Source organism: Pseudonaja textilis, chromosome 8 (genome assembly GCF_049901715.1).
Source record: "Pseudonaja textilis isolate UNSWEBS1 chromosome 8, rPseTex1.2, whole genome shotgun sequence".
NCBI lineage: Eukaryota > Metazoa > Chordata > Lepidosauria > Squamata > Elapidae > Pseudonaja > Pseudonaja textilis.
In genome coordinates, this window is record NC_141997.1 from 19,911,249 (window position 1) to 19,933,301 (window position 22,053).

The 22,053-nt window shown below is 36.3% G+C and overlaps 1 protein-coding gene across 3 annotated transcripts in view; it reads right to left on the reverse strand.

The window, feature by feature from the left end:
- TSGA10 (testis specific 10) overlaps positions 1–22,053 on the reverse strand; it is a 50,670-nt gene that overhangs the window by 18,526 nt on the left and 10,091 nt on the right. For all 3 annotated transcript variants that reach the window (XM_026707537.2, XM_087938462.1, XM_026707539.2), the window contains exons 5-14: positions 20,342–20,515; positions 19,467–19,622; positions 15,235–15,408; positions 15,034–15,111; positions 13,212–13,363; positions 12,635–12,750; positions 11,397–11,551; positions 8,749–8,804; positions 8,225–8,393; positions 2,381–2,479 (exon numbers count right to left, since the gene is read on the reverse strand). In XM_026707537.2, the coding sequence (XP_026563322.1) occupies positions 2,381–2,479; positions 8,225–8,393; positions 8,749–8,804; positions 11,397–11,551; positions 12,635–12,750; positions 13,212–13,363; positions 15,034–15,111; positions 15,235–15,408; positions 19,467–19,622; positions 20,342–20,515 (1,329 nt within the window). The remainder of the gene's footprint in view (positions 1–2,380; positions 2,480–8,224; positions 8,394–8,748; positions 8,805–11,396; positions 11,552–12,634; positions 12,751–13,211; positions 13,364–15,033; positions 15,112–15,234; positions 15,409–19,466; positions 19,623–20,341; positions 20,516–22,053) is intronic.

Here is a 22,053-nt window from a genome sequence, read left to right on the forward strand (position 1 = left end):
CAGTTTTCAACTGCAACAACCTCCTGCAGCCCTCTGCCAGAAAATATGGACCTCGGGGAGGCCACAGCAGCCCTCCTGGGCCCCATTATTGGCAGCAATGGCCTCCTACAGCCCTCTACCAGTGGCCCACCTGAGCTCCATTTTCGCTGACAGAGGCACTGTGGGCCAGTCCTTCGCTATTTCCAGGATGGCCCCATGGGCCAAAACTAAGCAACCTGTGGGCCCCCAGGCCTTGAGTTTGAAATCCCTGCTCCAAGTGGTGTATAGAGTCAGCATATTGTCCCCAACAATCTGGGTAGTCATTTTACCTCTCTGGATGGAAAGCTGAGTCAACCTTGAGCCAGTCAGGATCGAACCCCTGGCACTAAAAAACATTGAATATCTAAAAAGCTATCAGCTAAGTCATCATGAGGAAGCTACAAGAGTTAAGGCACTTTTTGTTGGCAAAATATAAACAATAATTTTATATTAATTATATAATTTTTAAATTCTAAATTGGCTGTTAATTAAGATTTTCTGAAATGGGTTAGACTCAAGTAACTGGCCTGTTGTCAACACATTATTTTTGCTTTTTATTTGGATATCTTAAATGTTGAGTCCTGTACCTATAGTATTTTAAATGGATACTATGGTAAAATTAAATGTAATGTTAAAGGCAATATTATAAGTAATATCTCTTTGCAGTGTGCATTATATTTATATTGTTAATAATTTATACCGTACTTATTTTCACAACTGGATTATATCTTTGAGACAACTTCTCTCTCTGTTTTTAATATAACAAATTTGATTTTATATTAAAACAAATCATTGTATTCTCTTGATATCTAAACACTGCAAATTGTATACATACATACATACACATGTATGTGTATCTTTGTTTTATGTCATAAAATAAAATACTATCTCTTCTATGGGCCTTGAAAACTGCATTTAAAAATTACTGTAGTGTAATCAGATCAAATCAAAACCTTTATTACAGCCCTACGTATCACAATAAAATTCATTGGCCTGTATTAATACAACTTTTAAAATTGTAATAAAATTTCATAAAATACACTATTATTGTAACTGCATACAGCTATGACAATCACCAACATTTGGGTCTAAACTTCAAGCATAGGTAGGATGGCTACTACAAATAATAGCATAATTGGGCACTCCAGAAATGTGAGAGAAAAGCAGTGACAAATAGATATTATGCTCTCTACCAGGGTAGATCTTTAAAATGGAATAAATATGTTCCTGTGATCAATTATTTATAAGATAAAACCTACACTTGGTTATAGCCATGTAAGTAACAATTTTGGAAACAATAAAGTTTGCTTTAAAGACTTAGTGGAAAGGTAGACAACATTCTAAAATACTCAAAATACTATTGTACAGGTAAGTCCATAGTAGCATAGTCTGGACTGGGAACAATTAAGCATGGTGCAGCAGAAATCTTTTTCCTTGGTCTTTTAGGGTTTTTTAAAAGTATTTTTCCCATTGCATGTGAAACTTTTTAAGAAAAAATCATTTTTAACAACTAAGTCTTGTTCTTTTTCAAGCTGTCCCTTCATGAACTACTGTATATCTAGGAGGTGGTATTAGCTTTCCCTCTTTATATGGATTGGGCTGCTGTGCATGCTGTATACAACATGCAATTTGCATATCTAGTTCCCTAAAAGAGCAAGATTTAGCCAAAGGGAAGAGAGAGTTATAACTTCCTCCTGCACTTAAGAGCTTTTCCTTGAAACTTTTTCAGTAGCCATTTCCCAGTAATATATTTCAAGGAAAAGTTAGAGAAAAACCACTTGCAAGTGAGAATGAAACTGAGGAAGAATAAAGCAGCTCTGTCTCATCTGACAAATCTTTCTTCAAAATTCTGTTCTCTATATTAGCATTTTAAGGGAAACATGGAATTGGAAATCTCATATTTATCTTGCAGTATATAGTTTGTTTGAACACAGATATCCTGAAGTAACACTGCTTTCTATAAGTAATGGCACTAAAGCAGAGGTGGACAACCTCTTGGTAATCAAACACTGCACAGTGTGTAGGACCATACAGTACATATCACATATGTGAGGAAGGTCAGGGTTTTTTGTAGAGTTTCCTTCCTTTTAATGTGCTATTGCAGTTGTTATAGGATGGCTTTCGTGTGTTCTTTCATCTTAAATCGATAGGAAATTCTTCACTCAATTACCAATAATCAGATAATTACCAACAATTAAAGGAGTCTTTGGGAGTTTTAAAGAAGGGGATGGCGGTCAAATTGCCCATGCCTATTCTAAGCACCAACTATTCAAAGAAAGAGACATCTTGACATTGCCTATTGTGGCAGGAAGCCTTGTACTAAGCCTTTTTATAGTGATATCTTTTCAAAGTATATACTTACTTTAGAGTTCAGTAAGGACTTCAATCTTTGAAAATCTTCCGTTTTCAACTTCATATCATCAAGATCATTCTGATATTTACTGAGTTTCTCAAATAAAAGCTGTCAAACAAATACAAAGCATTATTTCATATGTTTAATTTATTCATGTTTTTAATATGATTTGATATTTAACCGCAATAAGTTGTATTGTTACATATAAAAAGAGAAATAACTTTAAATTTGAGAAAATGTATTTCAGTAGTGTCATTTTTACTGAATAAAAGTTGAGTACTAAGCTAGGCTGTTGTCTGACTTTTATGAAAGCTAGAGTGGACACAGCCCTCACCCTAGATGAGTGGGCCTACAGAAGGCTGAGGTAGCAGAAACTTTTCTAAGATATATACTGTACAAATGAACAGATAACCCAATGTGTGTTCCACTTTCTTTTCTGTCTATAATTCATAAACAATCACTCGGATTATTGATTTTGTTTCTTAAATACACAGGTTTATTCATGGAAAAATACAAAGTTCTTTGAAACTCTATGAAGTAAAGGGTAACTCTCTAGTAGTCTTATTGAAGCCAAAAGAAATACTGACAAAATAATGACTTTAATTAAAATGAAAACTAGAAACAACCTTGAGTAGAAATGATATACCTGGGAATACCACTTGTTATTTGTGGAAGGCTATAATTAATGGATTAAGAGGAGACCTACTAGTTTACTTTTGTGATAAGCTATAGTAACCGCAGCAAAAAGCTATTTTCAGTATAACAGTTGCTCATTATTCCTAACAGACCGCTCAGATTCCATGAAGGAAGCATCATTAACCAATGTAAACATAATCAAATCACTTAAAAATATTGATGATAAAAAAAGATAAAATATTGAGTTTTGCTCAGTTGAAGTATGGATGTCATACCTTCCAGGAAGAGGATGGTAAGCTTATGGAATAAGAAGACAAAAATGTACAAAGTTCAAGGAACAGGGTGATTGACAGCCTTGCAGCAAAATGAAAAACAAACCAATTTACTTTGTTATGACTTCTATATTACTGCTTTCCTAAATTTTGATAACTTTTAATTAACACAAATGGAATATGTAAAGCACAGTCTGTACCAATGAAATGACTTCTGAGGATAAGAAGCCATAATATTTATTCCAGCAAAAAAGTTGGCAAGCAAATGTAAGTAATTAATCTTTAATTCATGCATTTTTGGGTGATCAAGAGAGATAAACCACAAGAATATCCCCCATTCCTTAGGATGCATTTTGCCACATATCCGAGATGAAAATGAAGTGAGTACAAGATTCAATTCCATATTGCTTCAATTAAAAAGAGCATGCATAGAGTATAAATAATCCCTTGGAGAAGAAAGCTATTACTTCAGCCTACAAGATTAAAGATGAATGACTGATGAAGCAGAATTCCAAGGTTTAAGTTGAACATATTATGGTGGAAACCCAAAGATATGTACACTGCTCAAAAAAATAAAGGGAACACTTAAACAACACAATGTAACTCTAAGTCAATCACACTTCTGTGAAATCAAACTGTCCACTTAGGTAGCAACACTGATTGACAAATCAATTTCACATGCTGTTGTGCAAATAGAATAGACAACAGGTAGAAAGCATAGGCAGTTAGCAAGACATCCCCAATAAAGGAGTGGTTCTGCAAGAGGTGACCACAGACCACTTCTCAGTTCCTATGCTTTCTGACTGAGGGTTTTGTCACTTTTGAATGCTGGTGGTGCTTTCACTCTAGTGGTAGCATGAGACGGAGTCTACAACACAGGTGGCTCAGGTAGTGCAGCTCATTCAGGATGGCACATCAATGTGAGCTGTGGCAAGGTGGTGTGCTGTGTCTGTCAGAGTAGAGCCCAGAGCATGGAGGCGCTACCAGGAGACAGACCAGTACATCAGGAGACATGGAGGAGGCCGTAGGAGGGCAACAACCCAGCATCAGGACCGCTACCTCTGCCTTTGTGCAAGGAGGGACAGGAGGAGCACTGCCAGAGCCCTGCAAAATGACCTCCAGCGGGCCACAAATGTGCATGTGGCTGCTCAAACGGTCAGAAACAGACTCCATGAGGGCCCAACATCCACAGGTGGGGGTTGTTCTTACAGCCCAACACTGTGCAGGATGTTTGGCATTTGCCAGAGAACACCAAGATTGGCAAATTCACTACTGGTGCCCTGTGCTCTTCACAGATGAAAGCAGGTTCACTCTGAGCACATGTGACAGAGGTGAGTGTGTTTGGAGATACCATGGAGAATGTTCTGCTGCCTGCAACATCCTCCAGCATGACAAGTTTGGCAGGGGGTCAGTAATGGTGTGGGGTGGCATTTCTTTAGGGGGCTGCACAGCCCTCCATATGCTCACCAGAGGTAGCCTGACTGCCATTAGGTACCGAGATGAGATCCTCAGACCTCTTGTGAGACCATATGCTTGTGCGGTTGACCCTGGGTTCCTCCTAATGCACAACAATGCTAGACCTCATGTGGCTGGAGTGTGTCAGCAGTTCCTGCAAGACGAAGGCATTGATGATGCTATGGACTGGCCTGCCCGTTCCCCAGACCTGAATCCAATTGAGCACATATGGGACATCATGTCTCGCTCCATCCACCAATGCCATGTTGCACCGCAGACTGTCCAGGAGTTGGGGGATGCTTTAGTCCAGGTGTGGGAGGAGATCTCTCAGGAGACCATCCGCCACCTCATGCCCAGGCGCTGTAGGGAGGTCATACAGGCAAGTGGAGGCCACACACACTACTGAGCATCATTTTGACTTGTTTTAAGGACATTACATCAAAGTTGGATCAGCCTGTAGTGTTTTTTTCCACTTTAATTTTGAGTGTAATTCCAAATCCAGACCTCCATGGGTTGCTACATTTGATTTTCATTGATAATTTTTGTGTGATTTTGTTGTCAGCACATTCAACTATGTAATGAACAAAATATTTAATAAGAATATTTCATTCATTCAGATCTAGGATGTCTTATTTTTGTGTTCCCTTTATTTTTTTTGAGCCGTGTATTTATTTACAGCTTTTATTGTTTTAAATCCTAGTTTTCTCTTGGAATAGAAAAGCAGATATATAGAGAGTATTTCTTCCAATTTTTCCTCACAACAAAAACCCTGTGAATTTAGAAATGGCTTAAAAGTAAGCCACCGACCTTTTATGATTGATGATGAACTTGAATTTCAATCTTCCTTATCCTAATCTCGCGTTTTAACTATCTGAATTCATTGACCATTTTAGATAAATAAAACATTGGTAAATAGTGGCTAAGGTACTGGGCTAGAAACCAGGAGGCTGTGAATTCTAGTCTCGTTTCTGCATGAAACCCAACTGGATAACTTTAGGGCAGTCATCGTCCCTCAACCCAACCCACCTCACAGAATTGTTGTTGTGGGGAAAATAGGAGGTGAGGAGCATAAATACCGTATTTTTTGGACTATAAGGCGCACCAAACTATAAGATGCACCTTGGTTTAGAGGAAGTGAACAAATGAAAATATTTTACCTCTATGTGTCCCGTATTTGCCCTCCCCAGTGGTCCAGAAGTACTCTGCAGGCCAAAACCAGGCCTGTTTTAGCCTCCCAGGATGCGCCTCCGTGCATCCTGTTTTTGCTCTCCTAGGCATCCAGAAGTACTCTGCAGGCAAAAAGCGCACCCGTTTTTGGCCTCCAGAGGTCCCGTTTTCTTCCTCCCTGATGCTGGGGCGGGCAAAAACAGGACCTGCGGAAGCCTGCAGAATGGGCACATTTTTGACCTGCAGAGTGCTTCTGGACACCGGGGAGGGCAAAAATGGGCCCGTATTCACTGTATAAGATACACAGACATTTCCACCCACTTTTGGGGGAGAGAAAAGTATGTCTTATAAATATGGTATGTATGCGTCCTTGGCATAAAAAATGCAGAATAAAATAAAATAATAAAATAAAATCTTTCCATCTCTTAGTAGATGTGCAAGGCTAGTTTCATTTTCAAAAGCAGTTGAAAATGGGATTTCATCATACTTATTTGGATAGCATGCAATGTTTACCTTTATAATTATTAACAATGCAATTTGAGGCAAACACAGGTGGTTGTTGCTTAACAACATAACTGGTAGCAGAAGCTCATCGTTGAGTGAAATGGTCAAGTAAGAGACCACATGATTGTGGTCCACTTCATTGTTGTGCTGAATGACCACACCCTGGCACTCCCAGTTGCACAAATTAAGCAAAAAGTGAAAGTTAGTTAAGCAAATGAGATCCCAGATAAGGAATGCAGAGTGTATCAGTAGGGGTGGAGAAGATCCTGGGAGGCTCCACTCAAGAGCTGAAAATCCTCCCTGCTAATCCAAGCAGCATTTTCAGCCCTTGAAGGAGAGACACTTGTGTGCATCCTACATCAGGCCTCTCAGAGCCCTCTATCGCCCTCCATACACCTTACCGCACTGCCTTTCCACTCAGAAGCTAAAAATCCTCTCTGACAAAATCCAAGCAGGATTTTCAGCCTTTGAGTGATAACAACCTCACACACAGCCTCCATCAGGCCTCCCCTACCTGGGTAAGGCACCCCGTGTTCCTTGCCCTACTACTCTCTACTCAGGAGATGAAAATCCTCTTCTGTTCCCTCTCACCTCTAGGGTGAAAGAAATGATGAGAGAAATGGATGAAAGAAATAAGTAGGATTTAAGGTCCGTCAGCTGTCCTCCATGCATGGAAAGGGACACCTTCAGCAGAGTGCAGGAACAGAACTCAGACAGTTCAGATCTAAGCTCAGTTTTTCCATCCCACCAAAAGAGCTCAGCTCCCCTTAGCAAGCAGCCTCTTAAGCCAGTTCCAGAGATGAAAGGGAGTCCTCTTGCAAACTTTCCTGTAGGATTTACTACGTACGTTTTTCTGCAGAGAAGATTGCAAATGGTCAAATGATCATGTGAGGTGCTTGACAATTGTTGTAAGTGGGAACAGATTACCAAACACCCAAATTGTGATCACATGACTGCAAGGAGAATTTAATACTTTACAACAGCTGGAATTACTTTACTTTCCTAGGCTGCTGTATCTTTGAAGGGTCATTAAATATATAAAAACTTAGAATTCGTTCACAGAAATGTATATGTACAATTATGCATTTGTTTATACTTAAATCATTTAGACAGAGAAAATAGTTTGCTAGAAAGTTCGTAACGTTTATATATCCAACTACTGATTTTCAGAACTGTAACTGTTACTTTGCTAAAAAAAATGATCCAGAAAAATTATAGATAACTTTGATAGAAATATCAAAGTTAAAGAACTACATAAAAGTAAATGTTCAGAAAATTATTAAATAGGATTTGAATAGGGATTTAATGGAAGGATAGAGAGATGATGGGACAGAGAATATAATGGCAAACAGCAAGTATATGTTGTTAATATTTTATAAAAAAGACTGAAATTTTTAAAAGCAAAACGGACTTATCGAAAGCTACAAAGAATCAACACTGGATAGAACTAATGGAGGAGCTGGCACCTGGGTCTGATGAAAGCTGGGAAGTATAGAAATCACTGAATAGACTCTGCATGGATACAAGATCCAGAAATACTCTGAACAAATGGGGCTATCGGATGGCTTCTCCCCCTTGCGATTGTGGTGACATGCAGACAACATATATGTATATCTGTCCTTTGTGTCCTGATCAGTGCTCTCTTGAGGACTTCATGGCCGTGAGACAGAACACAGTTAATGTTGCTAGTTTCTGGCCAAGATTTGTTTACCTTGTATATATTTTAATATTGTGTTTTATATTTTAAATTTTATATTGTATAATGTGCCTTATTTTCATTGTGATGCTTCTGACACAAATGAACAAATAGACCTTTTACCTGATTTTCCTGCTTAAAGGCACAAAGTTGTTCCTTTAGTTTTGAAATTTCCCTAGTTAATATATCTTTCTCTCTGCCAGTCTGATTAAGCTCACTATTAGCATCATCTAACATTTGGTGTAGTCTGCCAATATCTTGTTCATACTTGCATAATGCTTCAGTAGAATGCCTATGTAACAATTACAAAAACACAAAATTTTCACATAAAATATTAGCAAAAAAGGACTGACATGGAATCTCTTCCTAATATCAATTCTACATGGATAAGAATATAATTGCGAATACAATGTCACATTTCTTCCATAAAAGAAAGACTATAATTTAAAACAGTTGTTTAAAACTGGCTTCTATTTACAGTTTTTAAAACCATGACACTTCAAACCCCTCGCTATACTGAGGAATAAAAAAAATACTTAGATATGATTAATATAGAATAAAGGTATTAAATAATAATTCTAGCATTATACATTGAGCTAATCCAAACATTTAAGTGGAAAATCTAAATTTAGAATTCTGAATCTTACTTTGATGAATGTTCCATGTCAGAAAGAATACCTTTCAGATCTGAAATTGTCTTCTCCTTGAAAATAAATTAAAATTTCTCTTTAGTTAATAAAGAGATGAATGAAACAAACAAAAACCCAGATTTCTTTTAATTAAAACATTTTTTAACATTTATAAGACTAAGAGTACAATATTATGTAGATTTTTACAGAGCAGATACTTTTCCACAATTATGGACTTAATAAATTAGAATCATATGTAGCTGATTTGAAAAGAAAAGAAAACAATTATTTCAAACAGAACCAGATTCAAGAAGTGCTATCATTTACCATTCAGCAAAACATGACATTTATCACATAGTTAGCTGCCATATCCAAAATAATGCAGAAAGGGGAAATCTGGATCAACATCTTATCACAGGTAAGTTTTTAATCCTTCATCTTTTGATATAGTCCCAAACACATCAAAACCATGGATCTCTTCTTTGTCCTCTATTTATAATAGTGTTTCTATTCAACTTGAACAGAAAAAAATCTTTGAATTAAATTATCCTGTCCTCTGAAATTGTTTAGAATAGAATTCTTTATTGGCCAAGTGTGATTGGACACACAAGGAATTTGTCTTGGTCCATATGCTGTCAGTGGACATAAAAGAAAATATACATTTGTCAAGAATCATAAGGTACAACACTTAATAATAGTCATAGGGTACAATAAGCAATCAAATCATACTAGAAAACAGTCAATAAAAATCAATAGGGCAAAATGCACTCTGACTGAACCGGTAGTAACACCGATTGAATCCCACCCCTGGTCAAGTGGATCAGTGAGATATACTGAACAAATTGAAGGAGCCCCTATGGGATCACCACTGTCACCCATCATTGCAAACCTGTTCATGGAAGAATTCGAATCCAGAGCCCTGGCCAATGCCATCCACAAACCCAAACTATGGTTAAGATACATCGATGACACATTTGTGATTTGGCCCCATGGAAAAGAAAACCTAAATGATTTCCTAACACACCTAAACAGCACACACCCCAAAATCAAGTTCACCATGGAAATGGAAACAAACAAACAACTACCATTCCTAGGTGTACTAATCTACAAAAAAACATATCGCACACTAGGACACACCATATACCAGAAGAAAACACACACCAACCGCTACCTCAACGCCCAATCCCACCACCACCCAGCACAGATAAACTCCGTGGCCAAAACAGTAATTACTAGAACCAAACGCCTGGCAGACAAGACACACATTAAGACTGAACTATGCACCCTGACTAAAGTACTGACAGCCAACGGCTTCCACAAAAGCAAAATCACCAGCTTGATCCACAAAAACACACTGAGACATAATGGAGACCCAGAAGATGAACAGACCTATGGAACAGCTGTCCTGCCCTACATAAGAGGTACTACAGACAAAATTAGTAAGATACTACACAGACATCACATCAAGACTGCCTTCAAAACAGACACAAAAATAGCAGCCATCCTTAGAAACCCCAAAGATAAAATTGACCTGGAAAACCAAGGCATATACGAAGCCCCCTGTGCATCATGCCCGGCCACATACATTGGACAGACCAATAGAAGAATAAGTACCCGCCTAGATGAACACAAAAATGCAGTCAAAAAGCTGGAACACACTTCCTCAACACATGGAAGCCACAGGTCATAGCATCAACTTCAATGGCACCAAAACCCTAGCCACTATAGAGCCACAGAATCATCAGAGAAGCCATAGAGATTGAAAAAAGACCTGAAAGCATGAATAGAAGAGATGATTCCACCAGACTGTCAATCATTTGGAAACCTGCACTCACAAACAAAAAAATCTCCACACCACAAGCCAGGCAAACACCTGGGCACAAACAGATCCCCCTGATACCTCCAGCTCAAACACACCCCAGCCAGGCACCCAGATGAAACCTGGCTTCCTAACAAGTGATAGCTGTCCATTTACCTGGAGCCAAGCTGCACTAAGGGCCTCCAATAAAGTAACACAATGTTGCCAGCCAATCAAGATACAAAAAGAGCCAAAAAACAGACAGAAGATATTAGAAACACCAATCAAGCAGAACACAGCAAACTCCAAGACCAATAAACACAGACCAAGACTCCCAACCAATCAGGATGAAGAAAAAACCACTCTGGCACAGCAATAGGCTGCCCCAAATTTAAATCTGAAACCACTGTAAAAGTCTGACTCACAGATGAACACTATACAGAAGCCTGATGATGCCAGATGAGATTCTGCCAAAACGTTGCTACAACTTTAAAAGCACAACTACAATGACGAGGGAAAATACCCGAACAAAGCTGAATACATGTAAGTACCCGCGAAAACTTAAGAAAACAATTTACATATTAACATATATTTTTCAACAATCCTAAAAGTCAGCAATAATCAGAATGTGAATTCATAAACATGCGTATTAAATCGGCAGTATTCAAATATAATTGTTCCAATTTCTATTATCACTGTGTTGTTTAAAACAGTTTTAAAAATGAGGTATTTGTTTAATTTTGATTGATCTACTAATAATATATGCTTTGAAAAATGGTATTCTAAAAATAAAATTCATAAAACTATGAACATACAAAAAAACCAGTATTAATCAAAACTACAGTGGCATTCACATATTAAAACTTACTTTAATGGCCAAACTTTCTTCAAGTGTAAGAATTTTTTCTCTTTTATCTTCTAGAAGATCTTGTAAAGAATCCTTTTCTGCTTCCAACTCAGTTATTGTATCATTAAGAGTACAAATATGTCCTTGTTGCTCCAGGCTTTCTTTTGAAAGTTGTTCTGAAAATAAAATAATAAACTAATTTATCAATCTATTTAATATAACAGGCCGATCAAGCAAAGTTCAGAAGCATGTATTTCACCTGGCCAGGGAGAGATGGGGGACATCAAGATGGTTTCTGTGCCCGTAATAAAAGAATTCAATCACACACTTGCCATTTTGAAATTTTTTGACGTTTCCATTTCCCTAGGAATTCTTCTATAGGAAACCAAAATTTTTGAGTTGAAGCTATGGTTTGGTGGTACAGGCAGTCCTCAATCTATTACCATTCATTCAGCAACTTTTTGAGATTACAATTGTACTTATAACCTGTGCTCAAAGTTATAGGCAATGAAGCACCCCCATCATCACACAATCAAAATTCAGGCACTTGGCCATCCACCTGTATTTACCACTGCAAATACAACTCTGCCTCATCTATCTCCTCTACCAACCTACGCATAACCCTATGCCATTTCAGCCAGCTATCCCCAGACCTTTACTTCAGCCCTTGTAGCACCTATGCCAGTGAGAAGTGCTGCCTCAAGCCCCAAACCCCTGGCCTTTGCCACCTCACACTGTTCTCAGACTACGTACCCGATCAACTGCATGTGCCATAGCTTCCTTAAGCTGACTTCATGTTCTTTCTCCAAGCAAAGTCACATTCCTTTTGTAAGCTGGCCTCCTGTTTCTTCTGCAAGATGGTATCCCATTCTCACAATTCTTTAGAAACCTTTCTGTTTTCCCCAGGTCTTGCAAGAATGAGACATCAGCTTGAGAATGGCAGATTTTGTGCATGATTTGGAGAATGATGCTTCTGAAACACTGAGCTTTCCAAAACATCATTATGTTTTCTAAGCCCAATTCAAAATGCTAATTATTATTTATATACTTCTGGTTCAGCCTTTCAAAGGCTCCTGCTATATATTTCTGATTTCCATAAAAGTAAATTTATGGCCATCCATACAGTGAATTAATAAAGGAGTTATTTCAAGAGTTTTAAAGCAAAATTCTAAGTAAATGAATTTGCAATTCATATATAATAAAAGTGACATGTTTAAAGCTAAAAAAAAGTTTTATTTATAGATGTTATTTGAACATACCAATTTTTTCATCCAAACACATAATTTTTTCTTGAGAAAGTTGTAATTCATGTTTTTTCTTTGAAAGTTGTCGTTCTGCTTCTGTAAAGTTATGTTCTATCTTTTCATTCAGTATGCTGATAATTAACAATAAGGCATTTAAATTAATCTTTGCACCCAAATGAGCAGTACCAATTAAAAACTTAGTGATAATGACAATATCATTGCTTACAACAGAATAGTTTCAGACATAAGGTACTTTTGTAGTTTACAGTATCATTCAGACATTGCTGTTGTAAAGTATTAATAATAATATATTTAGGCTATCTGCTACCAGAACGGTGACTGAATCTTGCTATAAATTGATAGTGTATATTGCCACAAATGTCTAAAAGAGAGTCATCTTTAATATTAAAGTCAGGCACCTATATATTTAGAACTACGGTATTAAATGAGCTCCCACAATTAACAAAATGTAAAATAAATACATTATCACATTTTTAGATCAGAAAAAAATTTAAGCAAAGAACTGTTTGCATCTAAGCCTAAATTAAATGAATAACATATGTATATGATTGTTTAAAACTATTTTCTTTACCTTATTGAAGCATTAGTTGCTTTCTGTCTGTTAAGTTCACTTTCAAAATCTGATGCCCTTCTTGCCAATATTTTCATCTCCCTTTCCATAGATTCAATAGCATCCTTCAACAGTGCTATTTTTGATATTTGTTCTAATCGTTCATTGTCAAGCTGATAAAGAACCATTAAGAATTAGAGTTATTTCACTTTCATCTGATTACTTCAAATTTGGCATTCCCAATTTTCTATAGAAGGAAAAGTCTTTTTCTGAGGTAACAAAGTAAATTTCCTCTAAAAGCAGTCTTCCCATCAGAATTGGGGTATGCTTTTATGATAAACACAGGGGACTAATATTTATCTTAGAAAAATAATTACTATAGGCTACCATGGGCAGAATATTTAGCTAATTATTCTGCTGGCAGTGCAACAGTGTAAGTATTTTTCTAGCATTTGTTCCTCAATTTCTCCATCAGTTGTAGATGATATCTAGAGAGGTGGAACTTTACATCCAAGAGTTGAAAAAGAGTACTCCAAAGATCTACAGTGAATTGTGGATAATTTCTGACAGAAATTAAATGATTATCCAAGCTATCATTCTGTAAAACCTGTTGAAATCACAGATAGACAGACTCAGAAAGCAAGCCATGACAAGGAATTAAATGGGCTGATGGTATGTAGGCTTTTCATATATGGCAGATCATTATAAAGTCCAAACAAATTATTCCAAGGCCCTTATGTGAAGGGAAGAGGCTTTGCATGGCAATATATAAGCCACAGAAAAGAAGATAAGGACTTTTGGGCTAGTCCCATGATAGGTGTTGCAATATTTCTTTCCTCAATTCAGTCATTCCAGCATAGTTCTGTCTGCTCTCAGGAAAGGGGAGTGTAATGTCAATGATTTCACTAAGATAATCTAAGCCTGCAAATAATACTATTTTTGCTGAACACAGCTTCCAAAGTTTCACTAGAGTGAAGGCAAACTTTTCAGGACAGGATGGAAGCTGAGGGAAAGGTCTCAATTCTGAAAGGTTTCCTTGATGGTCAATAGCTCCTTGTTGAAAACACTAGCTTATCTCCAATAATAATAACTGCTGATAAAGTTCATGCAGGAGAGAAAATTACCCCAAACTTCTTGAACAGTTTTTTTACAAACACAATTGCAAGGTGAAATCAAAGCTACACACAAAAGAGAAGGGAAGTATGGCAGAGAATAGAAGAAGTGAATGCCTCTTGGAGCTGAAGAAAGATTTGTTGAGCTTCAGAATTTCACTTAAAGAAATTGCCTTTCTGGTAGGATGCTCAATATGTGAATTGCAGAATTAGGAATAAATATATAATCAATATACTGCCAAGAGATTCTTTCCAGTCTGAACTACATTATCCACAAGTTCAACCACATAACAATAATCAATGGTAGCTAAATGTTCACACCTCTTTCATATAAATACAAGCTGTTGAATGTTTACATAGCTGCCAAGTCTACCCTGAGAATTGCTGGCACTCATTTTAATGTTAGTCTTGACCCTTGATGATTGCCTAGGTAAGTACATATATTTTTCTTGACAATGTCTTTGGAAGTGGTTTGCCATGTCTCAAGGCTGAAAGTGAGTGGCCTAATCAGTTTCCATGCCTAAGGCAAGAGTAGAACTTGGACCCATCCCCGCTCCTAGTCCAGTGCCTGAAACATTAGAACAAACTGGCTTAAAGCTCTTGGCTTACATGTCATAATTAATGAATTTGCACAAAATTTCAATATATCTTATCATGTTGTTATATTCATACATTTTAGTTACTGATAAATGTCAACATTTATCAATATATTTCAAGAAGATTTTTCTTACGCTTTGAATATTTATTTCCAGTTCCTCAATTCTCTGTTCCAGATGAGCCTTTTCATTCAACGCAGTGTCTTGAGCAATCTATATCAAACAAGAATCATTAAATTATTTTTCAGTGTGCCAAATTTTAATTTAGTAGATTAAATCTTTGGGAATATGGTATAACATGTGTATACTTAAATGAGCTTGGATAAAAAGTCAAACCTTTAACCTCTCTCTCAAGCTATCACGTTCAGCGGCCATCCTTCGAAAATCAGAAATGGCTGCATCCCTTTCTGTTTCCACACGTCTCAAAACAGCCTGAACAGTCACTGCAGTTGTAGAAGCTTTGGGGATTTTCATAAGTTCTTTTCTTTGTTGATTTACTTCTTCCTGTGCCTGGTGTTTAAAATTAATATTGAGGCATGAATCTATTTGTGCTAAGTATTTACTGTATATTTAACTTATTAACAGATCTGATCCTAGACATTTGTTGGTTGACATGAAAACTAAAACTCTTCTCCATAATTTGTACACAATTAAGAAATAATTGATTTTTTTCTTCAATAACAATAATAAAACAACTTCAGCCATAGCAAGGGTGAGCAAGTTTAGGAGATGCAAGGAGAGATACACCAACAACTCTGTTCATCAGCATTATCTGTTTCCTTCTAGGATTTATAACCTAGGGCATCTGCTGATTGTGTACAACATACATTAGGCAATTACATAAATTCAAAATATATGATATAAATATTATTTATAATATAATAAATGACATAAAATGTAAGTTTAATAAAAAATAACTATATTAGCTAAAGACTGGGACTGCCTGGTCTGTTGTTTGCTACAAGAAAGATATAAATTGGTTTCCCTAAAACCAGGGAAAGAAGCATTAGTCTTAACATTTGTGTACGTATTGTTCTATCTTTCTCTTGGCATAGGAAGTGCTTACAGCAATTTTTCTAATTGGTTTTATTCCTCATACTCAAAACCCAAAGGGTAAAGGATGGTATAATATGGGTCTACAATATCAGTGACAGTTACAATAAATAATGAAACCTGTATTCAAAGGCAGTCTACTATTTAGTATAAGCTAGAGGACTTCCCTTTTAATTTATTAATAACAGTCTTCTCAAAAAAATAATCCGACTAGCCACTGTGGAAAAAGTTGATAAATAAAATAAACTTATTATCTTAAAATATATTTAATTTATTAAATTTTCATCTTCTTAGGGTTTCTGCATAAGATCATAGGAAACAGATAACTTCTGTGAATTTATTATGATTCACTGTATCTTTCACTTTCAAATTGATAAATCATTTCCTTATCAGCAATGCACGTAGTACTATACATCCTCGTACAAGACAAATATGGAAGTAAAACTCTAAAAGAAGCAATGTAATTTACAAAACTTGTTTCCTTTACACAAAAAAGATATAAAATCATCAAGACTAGAAGAAACTGCTTTTTCAACTGTTAAAACTATTTAACAAGTTGATTAAAATATAAAGCTACAGAGATATCTTCAGACAGGGATTCCAAAATGTAGGGAAAGTTATTGACAATTCCAACTTATAATACTAACTATCTTAGGGGAAGGCAATACCTTTAAGGTTTTTTAAGATTATCCTAAATACTCAGAAGACATTTTATAATGCTATATTATAGTGGGGAGGCTATGTGAGGACACTTTTTGTAGATTTTAGTTCTGCATTTAACACAATTCTTCCACATAGACTAGTGTCTAAACTACTGGACCTTGCACTTTCTTATTCAATCTGCCTTTGGATTATGGATTTCCTGTCTGGCCGCTCAGACAGTCAGATTAGGTAATCATACCTCTTCAGTCCTTATTCTTAACACTGGTACGCCACAGGGTTGTGTGTTAAGTCCCTTACTCTACAGGTGAAACTCAAAAAGTTAGAATATCGTGCAAAAGTTCATTTATTTCAGTAATGCAACTTAAGAGGTGAAACTAATATATGAGATAGACTCATTACATGCAAAGCAAGATAGTTCAAGCTGTGATTTGTCATAATTGTGATGATTATGGCTTACAGCTCATGAAAACCCCAAATCCACAATCTCAGAAAATTAGAATATTACATGCAATCAATAAAACAAGGATTGTACATAGAACAATATCAGACCTCTGAAAAGTATAAGCATGCATATGTACTCAGTACTTGGTTTAGCCCCCTTTTGCAGCAATGACTGCCCCAATGCGGCGTGGCATGGAAGCTATCAGCCTGTGGCACTGCTGAGGTGTTATGGAAGACCAGGATGCTTCAATAGCGGCCTTCAGTTCTTCTGCATTGTTCGGTCTCATGTCTCTCATCTTTCTCTTGGCAATGCCCCATAGATTCTTTATGGGGATCAGGTCAGGTGAGTCTGCTGGCCAATCAAGCACAGTAATCCCACGGTCATTGAACCAGGTTTTGGTGCTTTTGGCAGCATGGGCAGGTGCCAAATGAAGTCAGCATCCCCATAAAGCTCATCTGTGGAAGGAAGCATGAAGTGCTCCAAAATCTCATGGTAGACGGCTGCATTGACCCTGGACTTAATGAAGCACAGTAGACCAACACCAGCTGATGACATGGCTCCCCAAATCAACACAGACTGTGGAAACTTCTCACTGGACTTCAAGCATCTTGCAGTGTGTGCCTCTCCATTCTTCCTCCAGACTCTGGTTTCCAAATGAGATGCAAAAGTTGCTCTCATCAGAAAAGAGGACTTTGGACCACTGAGCAACAGACCAGGTCTGTTTTTCTTTAGCCCAGGTAAGATGCTTCTGACGTTGTTTGTTGTTCAGGAGAGACTTGACAAGAGGAATACGACATTTGAAGCCCATGTCCAGGATCCGTCTGTGTGTGGTGGCTCTTGATGCACTGACTCCAGCCTCAGTCCACTCCTTGTGAAAGTCCCCAACACTTTTGAATGGCATTTTCCTGACAACCCTCTCCAGGCTGCGGTCATCCCTGCTGCTTGTGCACCTTTTTCTTCAACACTTTTCCCTTCCACATAACTTTCTATTAATGTGCTTTGATACAGCACTTTGGGAACATCCAACTTCTTTTGCAATTACCTTTTGAGGCTTTCCCTCCTTATGGAGGGTGTCAATGATGGTTTTCTGCACAACAGTCAGGTCAGCAGTCTTTCCCATGAGTGTGATTCCTACTTAACCAGACTGAGAGACCATTTAAAGGCCCAGGAAACTTTTGCAGGTGTTATGGCTTAATTAGCTGATTAGAGTGGGACACTTTGAGCCTAGAATATTGAACCTTTTCACAATATTTGAATTTTCTGAGATTGTGGATTTGGGGTTTTCATGAGCTGTAAGCCATAATTATCTCAATTATGACAAATCACAGCTTGAACTATCTTGCTTTGCATGTAATGAGTCTATCTCATATATTAGTTTCACCTTTGAAGTTGCATTACTGAAATAAATGAACTTTGCACAATATTCTAATTTTTTGAATTTCACCTGTATACTCTTTATATGCATGACTGCATTCCCACTCATGCTAGTAATATTATTATTAAATTTGCAGATGATACAACAGTGGTGGGACTTATCTCCAGGGGGGATGAGTCTGCCTACGGAGATGAGGTAGACCGGTTGCTTTCATGGTGTGTAGACAATAACTTGGTCCTCAACACCAATAAGACCAAGGAGCATATAGTGGACTATAGAAGGAACAGATCAGACATCCAGCCCTTTGTTATCAATGGAGACCAAGTGGAACAAGTGGCCACTTTTAAGTTTCTGGGTGTTACCATAAAAGAGGACCTGACCTGGGATGCTCACATTGCAGCACTGGTCAAAAGGACCCAGCAGAGATTATACTACCTGAGACTTCTCAGAAAACAACAACTGAATGAAAAACTGCTGGTGACTTTCTACCGCTGCACCACAGAGAGTATCTTAACTTACTGCACCTCTGTATGGTTTGCCAATTGCACAGTGGCAGATAAGACAGCACTCCAGAGGGTTAACGTCATTACCCAGAAGATCATTGGTTGCCCTCTCCCCTTTTTGGAAAAGGTTTATAGCTCCCACTGCCTTAGGAAAGTTCAAAACATTCTCAAAGATCCATCTCATCCTGGGCACCCTTCTTTTGAACTATTACCATCTATTACGGTACAGAACAATAAAAACAAGGACAAATAGGCTGAAAAACAGCTTCTATCCCAGGACAGTAACTACTGAATTCTACTGTATAGTGCAATATTAATGCAGTATCATGAGTTTTCAGTTCATTATATAGAATGTGAAGGATGTGTGTGTTTATTTTCAGTCATACTCTACACTGAAAATGGTATTTATTTTCGTTGTACGGGGGTAATGACAATAAAGTAAACTAAAACTAAAATAATACATTGGAACTTATATACTCTCTTGTACTATATCAAAAATTGTTTTTACCAAAATGCTTTATCCAAAAATTACCTGATCATAAAGACAAACAGCTTTATCTCTTTCTGCCATGAGAACTTTGATATTCCCCTGGAGTTCTGTTATATGACGTTGATATTTTTCCAGCATTGTCTTAAATTCATCACGTTCTACCAAAATTTGTAGATATTCTTTATCACAGTGATTTCCCTAAATGTTTAATGGAGATAAAATGTCCATTTTCAAATATTTAAATTTATTGCAAGATTCTATATTAACATTTTGAAATTATTTCTTTTTTGGAAGGGAGAACTCTACATAAATTTAATTTGCAATATTCTAAATTTCAAACTATTTGAACATTTTTATCAGTTTCATAATGTTATTATTTTAAGTAAGCATATGCTTTAAATAGATGATTTGAAATATATATGTTACTTATTTATCATAAAAGAAAAATGAGCAAACATGTATTTCTTCCAGTTCCTATTAGCACAATTCACTTGCTAAACCATCACAAATAGATCCTTGCAATAGAGGCAACTATGTAAGGTAAATTCTAGGTAAGGTAAATTCTAACTACTTACGTAAGTAGAATAGCTAAATTTTGTACATACTGGAATGGAAACTGGAAGCTAAGCAGTGTCTGATATGGCTATGCCATCAGAGACTTCCATAGTTATACAATAAATTGAAGAAGCAAATTTAAAAATTATGTCTCAAAAAGGCAGTGACAAACCATATCAATAGTGTTGCCAAAAAAATGATATAGATATCCTTCACTTACCAAATTTCAAGCCAGCTGGAAGACTTTAAAATTCATTGGAGAATAAGATCTGTTTAATTTTGAAATCTTATAATTTCAATATAGTTAAGCAATAAAAATTAAATGCATACATTCTGTATTTTCAGAAAATGAAAATATATACCTGCATTGGGGAGGAAATCTTTGAAATAGAACAAGATGGGCTGCGCTTAGGACTTGTACTTCGATACATCTTCTTCAACTTTTCTGCTTCAGATTTATAATAATCTTTCTCCTCTTCTATAGTTTTTACAAAATTGTTGAGCTTTTCATCTGACTTTTCAACATCCAGGGCCGCCTTTTATGTGCATGTGAAAAAACACAATTACTAATTCCCATGTTTAAAGTTTTATAGAAATTATCTGTATAAGAATGTAAATATTTTATTGACTTTTAATTCAAAGTTGTCATATTATATTTTTTCTATGAATTTGTTAAATAAAGAGAAAAAAACAAATTCCATTGAACGTTAAATAATGAACATCATTTAATCTAAAAAGTTAACAGAATCATTTTTCAATTCCCCCTTCTCATTCAAAATATTCCTTATATTTTACGATTTTATCCATCACATTTGGGTATGTCAGTGCTTCCATCATGGAGAGCCAGACTGATATTTTCAAATATTGTTTCTCCTTGATTTTTGCCCATACTGAAAACAAAGCATTTCTAATATGTCCTTGAAAATATTTGTGTGTTTTATTTTTCCCTATACCATAGGAAGGCATGCCACCCCAGTTGCAAATCATGTCCCTCCAATGTTAACAGTCATCTATGTCTCAGAGTTATACATTCTTTTAACCAAGTAAGAGCAGCTGCCTGGTAGCATAATTTCCAGTTTGGCAACCCAAAGCCTCCACTATCAGTAGAGTCTTGTAGTAATTTTAAACTTATTCTTATTATTTTGATACTGTTCTATTTAATTCTTTGAAGTATTTCTTTTCCAGCTTTATTAGAATTGTTTGGAATAAGTATAAGTCTTGGTAAGATTTTAATGGTGGCTATTCCTCCTAACAGTGATAGTTGCATGTTTTTCCACTTTTCCAAATCCAGTTTAATATGCTGAATTAATTTTAAAGAATTATGTTTTTTTTATGGTTATACATCTTGCTGAAAGATAAATTCCTAAATATTTTACTTTTTTTACTATCTGAATGTCTATCTTTTCCATTAAATCTTTTTCTGTTTCTCAGTAAGGTTTTATTTTCAGTCCTGCCATATCACCGTAATCTTCTATTTTCTTTATTAATTTGGGTCCTGTTTCTTGTTTCCTCTATAATAAAAACCAAATAATCTCCGAAAGTTTGTAATTTGTATGTTTCCTTTTTTATCTCCATGCCTTTTATTTCTATATCTTGGTGGATATTTCTATTTAGCACTTCCAGAGTCAAAATAAATAGTAAAGGGGACAATGGACATCCTTGCCTTCTGCCTTTTTTAATATTAATGTTCTCTGTTATGTCCCCATTTACAAATACTTTTGCCATCTGCTTAGTGTATATTGCCTTAATCATGTTGATAAATTTCCCCGCCAAATTCCATATATTTTAGCTGCAGTATCATAAATCGCCAATTTACATTATCAAAAGCTTTCTGCGCATCTAAAAATATCAGCGCCATTTGTTTTTCAGGATGTGCTTTATAATATTCCAATGTGTTCAAAATTATTCTCATGTTGTTTTTAATTGGTCTATTAGACAAAAATCCATTTTGGTCTAAATGTATAAATTCATACAGGAATCTCTTCAATCTTTCAGCTATTATTGGTATGTAAATTTTTATAGTCCATATTTAAAAGTGATAAAAGTCTACCGTGTTTCTCCAACAATATGGCCT